Raw genomic sequence first — 13,503 nt, 5'->3', positions numbered from 1 at the left:
CAACAGAGAGAGCCGTGCAATCCTTTAAAACTGAGGTTAAAACACAATGAAGGAAGCAGTCTTTAAAAACCAATAAGCCCTGTGCCTCTTTTTCATTAGCGTCTCACCTGCTTCACCGCCCTGCAACAGTCGAGACGCTTTCTCAGCAGCTGACCTTCTCTGTGCCTGACTCCACTACTGTCAGTTGCCTGATTAAAAATGGTGAACTCCTGCAATGTTACTATCTTGGTTGGCTTTTAAATAAAGTTCGGATTTGTTCAAATGTTCCTTTTTTTCCCCCTGTGCTTAAAACTCATTTAAAAAAAAAGTGTTTATACAACTGCTGCAATGTTACAGGGAGAGAGAGGGCTCGCGTGCTGCTGAGAGAGGGGTGGGGGGGGTGGGGGAGAGGCTGGGAAGGCTCCTATGCTGCTGAGAGAGAGCCTGCGCTTGCATCTGAGCAATGACAATTAATAATGCACAGGGCCAAACTTTCAAAAAGATGTGAATGTATCTGCCAAAACCAGTTTTCAGTCACGGACAGTTGTATGTTGCTCTCTCCAGAGTTCCATCTTTTCATTCACTTACTGATATGCCTGCAGGAACACATGCAGCGAGCGACACACACACACATACAGGTGCGCGAGAGAGAGAGAGCGCTGGACGCATAAGAATAATAATACTTCATTACATTGATATACCGGTGTTTTCAGTATTCAAAGCGCTATCCACACAGGAAGAAACCGGAAAGCGAACCCAAAATCTTCCACAGTCTCCTTACTGCAAAACAGCAGCACTACCATTGCGCTACAAGGCAGTTAAAGAATGCTCTGGCCTCGATTTTGTTTTCACTTCTGTTTACAGCGATCGGATCGTAGCGTGCATTGTTGCAATGTTACTTTTCTTGGTGGCTTATTACATTACGGATGTTTCACATGTTAATTTTTTTCCCTGTGCTTAAAAGACATTAAAAAAGTGTTTCTCAACTGTGACTCCGGAACAACTCAGTACGCAAGCTATATTAAGCGTCAACAACGAAGACTCGCTACACCTTAATGAACAAGTGCTGAAACTTATCCCTACCGACAAAGTAACTTTCACCAGCGTGGCCTCCATCGTCACAGACGATCCCGCTTTCAGTCACGGACAATGTTGCTCTCTCCAGAGGTCCATCTTTTCATTCACTCACAGTGGTATCCACAAACCCACCCCATTTGGACAACTGTGTCGTTCAGCAAGTGTTCACCCATCAATACATAATTATGTGGCGTATGTTATGCCGCGGGTTGGCTAGTTATTATTATTTGCCTTAGAACTGTTTTGATTCCAAATAGTTTTTCTCTTGACATTTTACCTCCAGAAGCTTAAAAATACTGTTAAAATGAATACTAAAAATTTAAATGTTACTATATTTGTACTTTTAAATTAATGAATTCCAAGAACATTAGGATATTTTGTTTTAAGCAAATTCTTTTAAGCTGTTCTTTTAACAGCATTTTTTTTTTAATCTGGTTTGTCAGGCAATCACATTGTATGTTTGTAACCACTGCTATTGTAATTTTTATATTTGGTTCACTAGCTGGTTAAAAAGCTTACTAATTAGTAATATTTGAATGGGTGAATCAAGTTGACTTAAATTTCAAAAGCCACTAACTCTTGATACTTTAGATTTAAACAATCTTTGTTGTGCTGTTTTCAAGGTGTCTTATATGAGTGATCAGATTTTATTATTACTTATGCCTGGGTACAAGTCCAGAATTAGACAATTAATGGACTGACCTTGAATGTAGTGAATTAATCGTAGCTAAGAGACTGCATTGCATCTGCCAACATAAGTTTCAAATTTATGAAATATGTGCTTTCATTACATTTTTCATTTTGACCTAGCAGTTGTAAACAACACTAAAAGAATCCTAATATACCTGTACTTACTCTTATTTTGACTAAACTAAATATAAATTTTATCAGGTAGGTCTCTAGTGTTGAAACTGTGACCTAAATATTTGCTCTGTTTGTGTTTTTAATTATTATTAATTATTGTTAACTAGCTAAAATATCCAGCATTGCCTGGGAGTAAAATAAAGTGGGTTTTTTTAATTGTTAGAGAAAAATATAATAAAAAAACCCACAACTTTAAAAATAAAAATAAATTAACAAACAATGAAGACTCACTAATGTGCTTGTCTTGAGGTCTTGTGTGTATGTTATCATCCAGATGACTCTCGGAACCGGCCAACTCTATTTAATTTCAAAAGCAACAGGGGCACGGTGGTGCTCAAACATAAAGAATGCTGGCAGTCGACTCTGGTTCGCCCTCTGGTGATCGTTTCGAGTGTCAACTGGATTGTAACGTGCATACAAGACCGTAAGATTACCCGACACCCTACACAGAATGGGATGGGTTAGGGTTGATTTCACCCTACAGTATTTTTAGTCGACCAATGAGAAACATGTGTACCAAGTTTCATGAAAGTAATGCTGAAACATACATATGTACACACATACATTGACTTATATATATATATATATATATATATATATATATATATATATATATATATATATATATATATATATATATATATTGTGATGGATGGCCGACTAAATATTCCGGCCCTCACCCCCAGACCGCCAGGTGGAGCTCTCCCGACAGCATGGAGGTTCCCCGAATTCCAGCAGGGTCTCATGGACCTTGTAGTTTGTATGCACAGCCCTGCTGATTACCATGGGGGCCACCGGGAGTCGCTGTAGGGAGGCTGACAGACTGTTGTGTGCCCTATAACCTGGAAGTACGTCCTGGTCACATGAACAGGAGAAACGATGTGCTTCCAGGTTGAAGAGAAGGACTTTTACTCTGACCCGGAAGTAATGGGGACTTGTGGATGGTTGGACAGGAACCACTTCCGGGTCAGGGAATATGAAAGGACGATGGGAAATCCCAGACATTGAGCTGAGCTGGGTGGAAGGGTGGCAACGCGTCTGGGAGTGGAGGATTGTTTATTATTGATTGATTATTATTGATGATTTATTGGAGTAGTGTGGAGTAGTGGTGCTTTGTGCACATTATTATTATAATAAATATTCATCTTTGGATTTTACCTGGTGTCTGACGTGTGGTCTGAGGGTTAAAGGGGTCACGGAGACCTTAAACTGTCACAATATCTGCGTGGGTTTCCTCCGGGCGTTCCGGTTTCCTCCCACAGTCCAAAGACATGCAGGTTAGGTGGATTGGCGATTCTAAATTGGCCCTAGTGTGTGCTTGGTGTGTGGGTGTGTTTGTGTGTGTCCTGCGGTGGGTTGGCACCCTGCCTGGGATTGGTTCCTGCCTTGTGCCCTGTGTTGGCTGGGATTGGCTCCAGCAGACCCCCGTGACCCTGTGTTTGGATTCAGCGGGATGGAAAATGGATGGATGGATATATATATATAGGTTGTTAAAAGTAGATACTCCATACTCAACATCAAATATACAGGTTTTTTTGTTTTTTGAAAGAAGAAATGCATTTTGTAACAAAATTGGATAGATGGATAAATAGATGGAACTTCCATTGCATAACAGGTTATGTCATTTTTATTTTTTTTGTTCTTATATCAGAATACTGTCATCACTGGAGTGTATCCTGCAAGTCCTTCCAGCTGGTTGTTTGTGGTAGTAGCAATTTTAGCTACTTTGTACACCCGTAGTGACCCCTCCATGGGTCTCATTAACAAAATTCAGGAGCATCTTCCTGTCAGGTAACAAAAATTCACTGTTTCATAGTAGTGCTCTTCACACATTTTACATCTTCTACAACATAGTACCTTCTAATATCTTTATTTTCTTTTTTAGTGGATATCTGTCACACCAATCCCAAACTTTACTTAGCGCTTTGCTTTTTGCAACTCTACTGTGGCTAGCCGTCATCTTGACAATGCGTTATATTTTAAAACAACTCCTGTCATACCATCGCTGGATGTTCGAAGTACATGGGCGTATGTCCAATAAAACCAAAGTCTGGTTGGTGAGTATTTTGTGTTAGTAAAATATCCTTCTTTTGTGATGAACATATAGTAATGTACCAAAGTAGTGTATAATATGCTGCATTCAAATGTACCAGTGTAATTGTCCATTTTTAAATAGTTGGTGAATTGTGAGAATGCTAAAGTGAATACAGGAAACAAATAATATGCTGTTTTTTAAATTAGACTTCTAAATGACAAAGATTTGCACTTTCTTGATGCTAATATCAGATTTTGAGTTTGCTACACCATGGAATTTTAAAACGTCAAACTTCTAATCTCTCATATAGCATGATAATATGTGAAGATGAGTGGTTGCATAGCTCAAACAATTTGTCTGTTTGTCTTTGAGCTCTCAACAATAATTTGGTGTTTTGAAGCATTTTCGGATAATACTGACATGTCTTCTCTTTTGCATTTGTTTTTTGAACAGGCATTAGTACGTATATTCTCTGGAAGAAAACCTCTTCTTTACAGCTATCAGGCTTCTCTGCCCCACCTGCCTTTACCTGCAATCAAAGATACCATGAGACGAGTCAGTATCTGTTAAATGTACATTTACATCATTGTTTATGTGGTGTTGCTGCTTGATGCCTTCTGCCTCTCCTAAACCCTTTAGCATACAAATATCCAAGTGTAAGATTTTGTAAACTAATGTCTCTTATAGAGTACCTCTTACTAGAAGGATCTATTTCTTAGATAGTTAGTTACTATTCCTCCTTATTCTTTGGTTTTAGTAACCTTATAAATGTTCATTGTTTCTGGTTTTGTATGGACCATAGATTCTATATCTATTTTTGCTTTTCAAATACTTCTCCTTTTGCCAAAATATGTAAAACCTAGTTAGCCCCTAGGCTAATTCTGCCCAGTAAACTTGGTACACAATGATTTCTTCAAAATGTCACATATATTGTCACTCTTTCAGGTGTGTAATAGAAACCAAAGCATAGAGAGAAGTGCGCGCATTGCAACAGGTGCACACATCGTAAATGTAGGAAGGACGGGTCCTTGCGTGTGTTTGAACTGTTAACATTTGAATGTGATGATTGCATATTACGCGGAACTGACCTCTCTGTATTATTGTTGCCTCTGCATGTCCTGGAGTAAAAAAGAAACAGCAACATGTGGGGACTGGCAAGAGCAGGGAAAAAAAACATGCGGTGTTATGCGAATGAATATGAATAATATGAATAATGTTGTATCCGTGCCACAATGTTTTCCAAAATGTACTATACAGGTCATAAAATGAATAATTCCAAATATCATATATCCCTATGTCTCTGTTTTTTTTTTTTTTGACATCATAGACCATAAGGTCCATACTAATTCAGCATGAGCAGGAACACTCAATAAAACTGAATTTAAAAAATCAAGTGACGGTGAGATACGAAGAAAGCAGATTCACCAGCATTTGTGTGTCAGCTTTTATCCATCCAGATCAAAGAATGTCCAGTTCCATTGCCTCAAAACACCACTCACATCTACAGTTACTCCCAGTTTCAAATAAAAACTAACAGCGTTAGATCCCTAGGGGGGTAGTATGTATTACGATCGTGACTGAGAGAATAAAAGTGAAAAAAAATGGTAACTTTCACAAGTCCTATAAATGTACACCGTCTGTTACAGACACAAACCAAATGTATGTGTGTACTGTATAATATTAACAATAAGAGTGCTCACTACTGAAAAAAGCAAATACAGGAGGCAGACGGGATTGAACCGGGGACTCTTGATTACAAGTCAGCAAATCTTACTGCTACGCCACGGAAGCTGTTGTATCATCCTTGAACCTTTTGCGAAAGTGTTTATTTGATCTTTTGGACTTCAGGCTTCACACATTATATAGTTTATGCCAACATTTTGTCATTTACTACTAAAATATGACAAACATTTCTGTTTTAACAATGTGTTTACACAGATTATTTTAGAAACGGAACACACATGAAATGCATGTGTTCCAAATAACGATGTATTATTTCCACTCTAAAACTCCAGCACTTCACTCCCAGATAATCAATCAAGGCATAAGCTGGGATAAGTTTGTGCACGGTCTGTGGTGGTGGGGAATGGAATAGCAGGCTGCTTGCTGCTTGTCTTAATCGGCACATTTACAGGACAAAAGTTGCTGAGGGAGAGGTGTGAACGGAGTTAAGGTGGGCCAGATCTACGAGTTTTTTCATAGGCTCTGGTAATTCTAGTGTTAATACCATTTTCCCATTCTTCTAACTCTATTCTAACTCTATAACTCTTTTTATTTTAGTTCATTACCAATGCAGTTACATAATTATCACTTGCTTTTAAAATGGCTTAACATTATGTTAATTCCAGACATTTAACACTCCATAAAGTGGCTATTCATACTTTTAGGCAAGGGGCTTTTTCTGGGCGTTCATTTTGGGCAAGGATCGTCTAGTACTGATCTCAGAACACACTCTAAGACTCCAACTAAAACTGTTCTGCTAAATTCCTTTTTCTTGTACAGTTTTACAAAATTTTGAGCATTTTCCTTACAATGTGACTATCCCTATAAAAATGTAAAATCCCTGAAAATAACAAATCATCTATCTATCCATTATCCAACTTGCTATATGCTAACCACAGGGCCACAGGGGTCTGCTGGAGCCATTCCTGCCAACACAGGGCACAAGGCAGGAAACAAACCCTGGGCAGGGCATCAGCCCACTGCAGGTCGTGCACACACCCATACACCAAGCACACACTAGGGACAATTTAGGATCGCCAATGCACCTAATCTGCATGTCTTTGGACTGTGGGAGGAAACAGGAGTACCAGGAGGAAACACACGCAGACACGGGGAGAACATGCGCCACTGTGCTGCCAATAACAAATAATTTCTTTGATATTTTATATTTGCTACTTCTAGTCAGAGTTTGAGCATTTCAATAGTAAGAATTATTTATTTTTTCATAAGTTTATAATATTTGTATATTTAACCAAGTAAACAAAGTGAAACAATAGGTGGTTAGATGGATGGATACATGGTATATTTTTATACCATGTTCCTGTCAACTTCCATTGTTAATTCTTTTTTCCTTCCACAGTCCAAACACATACTGTTTGGTTTATTCGTCAATGTAAATTAATTTAGATATGTGCTTAAGTTTGTCCAGCAGTCATCTCCAACCTCTCAACCGTTGTAGCCAGCATATGCTTCCGGTTAACTGAAGTAGTGATAAGGATAAATCAGTAATAAGAATGGCCGTAGGATTAAACAATATGTTATGTTAATTGTTATATAGGGTAGTATTGTTAAAAATGCCAGATTTTACATTTCTCCTTATGTTTGCAGTTTTTGGAGTCTGTACATCCCTTACTTGATGATGAGCAGTTCAAACGCATGTCCGCTCTTGCGTCAGATTTTGAGAACAATCTTGGACCTAAGTTACAGTGGTACCTTAAACTGAAGGCACTATGGGCTTCAAATTATGTAAGTTTACATTATTATTCTATGTCTGCTTAGCTTTCCTATCAAGTTTGCATTCTTATCTCATGCCTATTCAACTTTCATGCCAGTCTTTCTCAATCTTTATAGGTTAGTGACTGGTGGGAGGAATACATCTATCTTCGTGGTCGTAGTCCCATCATGGTTAACAGCAACTATTATGGAATGGTAAGTTTATTCTTCTCGTTGTGATGTTTGATTTGTCTTTGCACATTGTATGCTTATTGGTCTGTATAGAAGATTGTTGGTACTGCTCTGTACTCTTTTCCTTAGGCACGTTTACATGCATCTAAATAACCCAGTTATTCATAGAAACCTGGTTTCTAAAATGCTAGATAAACTTTTTTCAGTTAGAGAAGTCAGGTGTCTGGCCTCTGAGAAACCTGGCTAATAGAGGTAGATTTCTCTGTGAATAACACAGTTACATGGCCCTGAAAACTCTTAACCAGATTACTTTTATGGATTTTGTAGTGTGCACATGTCCGTTGCACTCTGTCAGCCTGCACATCTATTTGCTTAGCACACACTTTCAGCAGCCATAGATAGAAGTGTCCACAAAATACATTTTGGAGGAAAAAGTTTGGGTGATCGCATTGTTTCTTCTCCTGGCTGAAATAATCTGTCTCAGTATTTCAGAAATCACTAAAATTATGTTGAGGAGCTGAACGTGCAGTTCTAAACACAATGTAATCTCGAGAGCTGTAGGGTACCATTTTAAAAGTAAAATGTGAACAGATCACTTTTTATAGTAATGAACCTAACACAACACTTGCATTATTGAAGTAAAAATTCCTGCGTTATTATTACTCTAGCAGCACTGGGTGTTGGGCATGAAACACATGTACTGCCCATTGCAGGGCTCAATTGCACACCCAGGCAAAAAGGACTGTTCTGTGTGCAATTCAGTAGCAGAAATCTTTTGTAAACATATTTATAAAACACAAAAAAGTATCAGAGGCATAATGCTTATTTTCACATTCATGGTGGCCGATGTGCAGTTTAATGATGTTGGAATGTTTTGACAAAAGGAACTCTAGAGGATCACTAATGCATGTAAACACAGATTTTTAAGACACCAGGTTTCTGCCTTAACCAGGTTTTTACCTTAACTCAGTTGTGTGAATGCATGAAAATTCACTGCTTGTCTGTTTTTTTTTCTGTATCTAATAGCTTACCTTTTCTGTCTTTCTTTGGTAATGTTTTGTTACAGAAGGACAGTGTATTTGGCTTCTTCCACTTATCACACTGGATTTTGTATTATTTTGTTCTGAACATGCTAGATTATACATTTGTGTTGATCTATGCATGTGCCACATGATCCAGCTTAGATACCTGACAGTTTTTATCTAACTATCATACTCTCTGCTTATCTTTTTACACCTTTTTACAGGACTTCCTGTATGTAACACCCACTCCCATCCAAGCTGCCCGTGCTGGCAATGCTATACATGCTATGATGCTGTATCGCAGAAAATTGAACCGGGAAGAAATTAAGCCTGTAAGCAGTCATTGTAATGGTCTGTTGTGAGTTGTTACAGAATTTACAATTGGTATTATACGTGTTAAGAATATGTTGTGGAATCATCATCCAATCTTGCTTACTCTGATAGAAGAAGTGGTCGCACAGTTCTAATTTTTAGATTTTATTTTCAACTTTTTTTTTACCTTTAATGGGTGATGTGTTTATTGTGATAGCCAGTTTTTTAGTAACTTTTTTAAATTACTGTAGTGTTAAACAGTTTAAGCTTACTTAGAGTGTCTCCTTAAGTATCAGAAGGTGCAATTAAAAAATGTGGCTACGTAGAAGTTTAATGCCTTGTTTCCACTCCTACCATGGCAAAGCTTACTTCATTAAATCAGTGGTTCTTGAATTTTTTCTTAATGTTACTTTGTATTAGGTATGAAAATTATATTTAAAAAATACAGTGCAATTTTGGTAGTTTACTCTGATAATATCCATTGTCCTCATTTAAACAAAACCTTTCAAAGTTTTTTTCAAGATAAGCAATTAGTTTGATGGTACTCTCTGACATTACAAGTTGAAGATACTTGGAAATTAACAGTAGTACATCAAATGTTATGTTATTTCTAGAACACATACTTAATTTTGCTCAAGTCATGTGTGAGACATAACTATTAGAATATACTCATAGTATTATGGAAATAGCCGAAAAAGTTTTGCCGTTGTTTTAAGTTACACAAACACACCTTTCATCACAGTCCAGAGTCACTGCATTACATTTAGCAAGGGTTTTTTGAACCGTGTTGTATTTCATAAACACCTTCCCATTGTCATAGACATAGTGTAACCTATGGGGGACATACCTGCACCCCAAACACCCAGGCACAACCAAACCACACAGTCACGGGTTCAAGGAAAGGAGTTTTTAATTTAAACAATACCTTCTACAGGTTTCTGTCACTTTATAAATTAGTCCAATTTCAGTTCTATTTTGTTTCTTTCCTTTCCTTTCATTTCCTCTTCTTTTCCATCTCCCCTCTCATCCAGGCAGGCCATGTCCACTTCCTCCTGACCCTGACTCCTTGATGTAGAGGAGCAAGCTTCTTCTATGCTGGACCCAGGAGTACTTCCAGTGCCACAACGCTGCATGGCAGAAGTACCTCCAGGCCAAGTCCCTGAACAGGGCTGCCCCTCAAGACTACAGCTCCCAAAATGTTCTGCAAGTGTACAAATGGGAGTTCCACCAGAGGGAGCCTGCCACCCCATGTTTAGGGGGAATAAATGGCCCCAGTAGACAGGTTTCCTCTGTCCTTGTGTTATGGCCTCGGCCAGCCAGAATGTGTATCCTTCCACTAACCAACGTGGTCGGGATGCACGTCCTTCCATGTCCTTCCTTTACCCAGTCAGGAAGACCTGAAAAGGAACCATCCACCACGGCAATTTCCTTACATCGAGGCTATGTTTATCTAGCAGCCATTGCTAACATAGCAACTTGTCAGTTTTCTGAGTTAGAGGTCATACATTAATTATTAAAACTTAAACATAAAAATGATCGTAATTTATTATTGTTAAGCTCCTTCCAGTTACAGTACATTTTCTGAACTCTGTTTACTTATTCTTTTGCCTTGTCTTTTTCTATCCCCATTAATTCTTGTATCAACTTAGGGGGCTCTGCCCCCTGCTCGTTTTGCCTGCCCACCCCCGGGTTTGGTTAATTGGATATGCAATTTAAAGAGATTGTTATTTTCATGGGAATTGTTACATATGCATTATTGTCACTTTTACTTTAAAATGTTAGTAAAAACAATATCTGTAATTAACTTTTCTTCAAGATTGCATTGAATTTTGATTCCGTGTTTGGACTTACATCGTGACAATGCAATGTATAACTGCCCATGAGTGAATATCGTTTCTTTCTCTCTAATAAATAAAACAACTTTTTCGAATGTTTGTCCATGCTTTTTCTTCTTCGCGTAGTCGTTGACGTGTCATCTAGAACGTATAACATTACTGTCCTGATGAAATTTATAAGAGCTGAGAGCACAGGAACTGTGTCTGACAAAAGCCTTCCCACGACTGAGGTTAGATGACAGTGGTCTTGTTTAAAAATAGTTGTAAGTAGGGCGTGACTTGAAAAATCTAATGGCAAAAGTCACAGTCTCATGGGACTTGCTTCCAAAAGTTGTAAGTATGGCGTAATTTGAAAGAATCTCATGTTAAAAGTCTCCGTCTCACGGGACTTCATACCGCACCAATGTTTTTGGAATCTTTTAATTCTTGCTGGCAACACGAATTAAACGGTCTACAAGTCTCCAACTTAAAGTTTAAATCCGAACAATATATTCGATCTCTTTTTGCTGTTTCGTTATTTCACCGAGTAATAATTTCTGTTTGTTTGTGCTAATGCGATCTTTACTATCACTTTTTGAGACTTCAGAATTTTTGGAATTCCATTACCTCTAACCTGCTCTGCATGTGTACTGCACCATCGTTTTTGGAATCTTTTAATTCTCGCGGATACACCTCTTCATTGGGAAGAAACACTACTTTTTATTCCCTTATGGCAACACGAATTAGACGATTTACAAGTTTCCGACTTAAAGTTTAAATCCAAACAATATATTCAATCTCTTTTCGTTGTTCCGTTATTTCACCGAGTAATAATTTCCGTTTGTTTGCGCTAATGCGATCTTTACTACCCTTTTTTTGAGACTTTCTAATTTTCGTACTTCCATTATCTCTAACCTGCTCTGCATGTGTACCACGCCAATGTTTTTGAACCTTTTTACGACATTCTACTTTGTCATCTACACTTTATCTTATATTTCTGGCCTCAAGCGTGGTTAAATCTCTTCGCACAAAGACTCGTCTTGCGTGACATGTGTGTCTCTGCGAAAATCACGTCTCGTCTCCTTTCAAGATTTTTTTAATAATAGAGAGATTTCATCATTACTACTTGATAAAAAAAATTGGTTCCAGATAAAAGCAAAATGTCTAGACACATTAATACACTACATACTATATGAATACGTATATTTAACACTTTTACAAGTATCACATCGTAATTTAATGGGGTTTGCCATCTTTAATGAAGATGACCATTATTCTTAAATCAGACAGAATAATAAATCATGTAATGAGAGGGTATTGTAGAAGCAATTTGGAATATATTCCATTAAGCAGTGAAAGCTCATCAGCATTAGCCAAGAATACTTGCTTGATATTGGGAAAGGTTAATGTACCTTACACCTTTTGCTCATTCTTATTGACCATATATAACATTTTGAACCTAATGTCACATTTCACTGAAATGCTGATTCTGCTAATAAAACTATATGTCCAAGCTTTCTTTTTGTTGTTAGACTGACAACATTTCAGTATATTTGTGGTTTGAAGTACAATCTGGAGATGTCAGATGTTGGGTAGTTTTATCTAATAGATAGATAGATAGATAGATAGATAGATAGATAGATAGATAGATAGATAGATAGATAGATAGATAGATAGATAGATAGATAGATAGATAGATAGATAGATAGATAGATAGATAGATAGATAGATAGATAGATAGATAGATAGATAGATAGATAGATAGATAGATACTTTATTAATCCCAAGGGGAAATTCGCATACTCCTCCAGCAGCATACTGATACAAAAAACAATATTAAATTAAAGAGTAATAAAAATGCAGGTAAAAACAGACAAAAACTTTGAATAATGTTAACGTTTACCTCCCCGGGTGGAATTAAAGAGTCGCATAGTTTGGGGGAGGAACGATCTCCTCAGTCTGTCAGTGGAGCAGGACAGTGACAGCAGTCTGTCACTGAAGCTGCTCCTCTGTCTGGAGATGATACTGTTTAGTGGATGCAGTGGATTCTCCATGATTGATAGGAGCCTGCTGAGCGGCCGTCGATCTGCCACGAATGTCAAACTGTCCAGCTCAGTGCCTACAATAGAGCCTGCCTTCCTCACCAGTTTGTCCAGGCGTGAGCCGTCCTTCTTCTTAATGCTGCCTCCCCAGCACACCACTGCTTAGAAGAGGGCACTCGCCACAACCATCTGATAGAACATCTGCAGCATCTTACTGCAGATGTTGAAGGATGCCAGTCTTCTAAGGAAGTACAGGCGGCTCTGTCCTTTCTTGCACAGAGAATCAGTATTGGCAGTCCAGTCCAATTTATCGTCCAGCTGCACTCCCAGGTATTTATAGGTCTGCACCCTCTGCACACAGTCACCTCTGATGATCACGGGGTCCATGAGGGGCCTGGGTCTCCTAAAATCCACGCAGACATAAGGTAATCATGAAATATTAGCTGAGGATCTGTCCAAGAATTGCATGATGCTTTATGCTTTTACAATTGTGCTTAGTATGCGGTCAAGTGCATTGGTGGTAATTTAGCACTGCAGTAATAAAAACTTTAAGCTGCTCATCTTTCAGCAGCTATTCCCGAAACAAGTGGACTTTGCTTTTTGTAGTTTGACGTACATTCACTCACATTTTTGTCACACATACATATCTGCTTGGAAAACCTGCATCTTGAATTACACTTAAATATGATATGATTTCAATGCTAGACTAATGTTCTGCTTCTCATTGTAAC

At 38.1% G+C, this 13,503-nt stretch overlaps 1 protein-coding gene across 12 annotated transcripts in view; it reads left to right on the top strand.

Annotated features, from left to right (window-relative positions):
• cpt1a2b (carnitine palmitoyltransferase 1A2b) overlaps positions 1-13,503 on the top strand; it is a 165,227-nt gene that overhangs the window by 48,808 nt on the left and 102,916 nt on the right. For 8 of the 12 annotated variants that reach the window (XM_051933696.1, XM_051933695.1, XM_051933691.1 and 5 more), the window contains exons 3-8: positions 3,572-3,711; positions 3,806-3,977; positions 4,409-4,510; positions 7,286-7,423; positions 7,529-7,606; positions 8,829-8,962. In XM_051933696.1, the coding sequence (XP_051789656.1) occupies positions 3,572-3,711; positions 3,806-3,977; positions 4,409-4,510; positions 7,286-7,423; positions 7,529-7,606; positions 8,829-8,962 (764 nt within the window). The remainder of the gene's footprint in view (positions 1-3,571; positions 3,712-3,805; positions 3,978-4,408; positions 4,511-7,285; positions 7,424-7,528; positions 7,607-8,828; positions 8,963-13,503) is intronic. The other 4 variants (XM_051933700.1, XM_051933699.1, XM_051933701.1 and 1 more) reach the window with 1 other exon arrangement.

The sequence above is a fragment of the Erpetoichthys calabaricus genome, chromosome 11, assembly GCF_900747795.2.
Source record: "Erpetoichthys calabaricus chromosome 11, fErpCal1.3, whole genome shotgun sequence".
NCBI lineage: Eukaryota > Metazoa > Chordata > Cladistia > Polypteriformes > Polypteridae > Erpetoichthys > Erpetoichthys calabaricus.
Note: the sequence above shows the minus strand (reverse complement) of the source record. Positions and strands in the feature narration are given on the sequence as shown.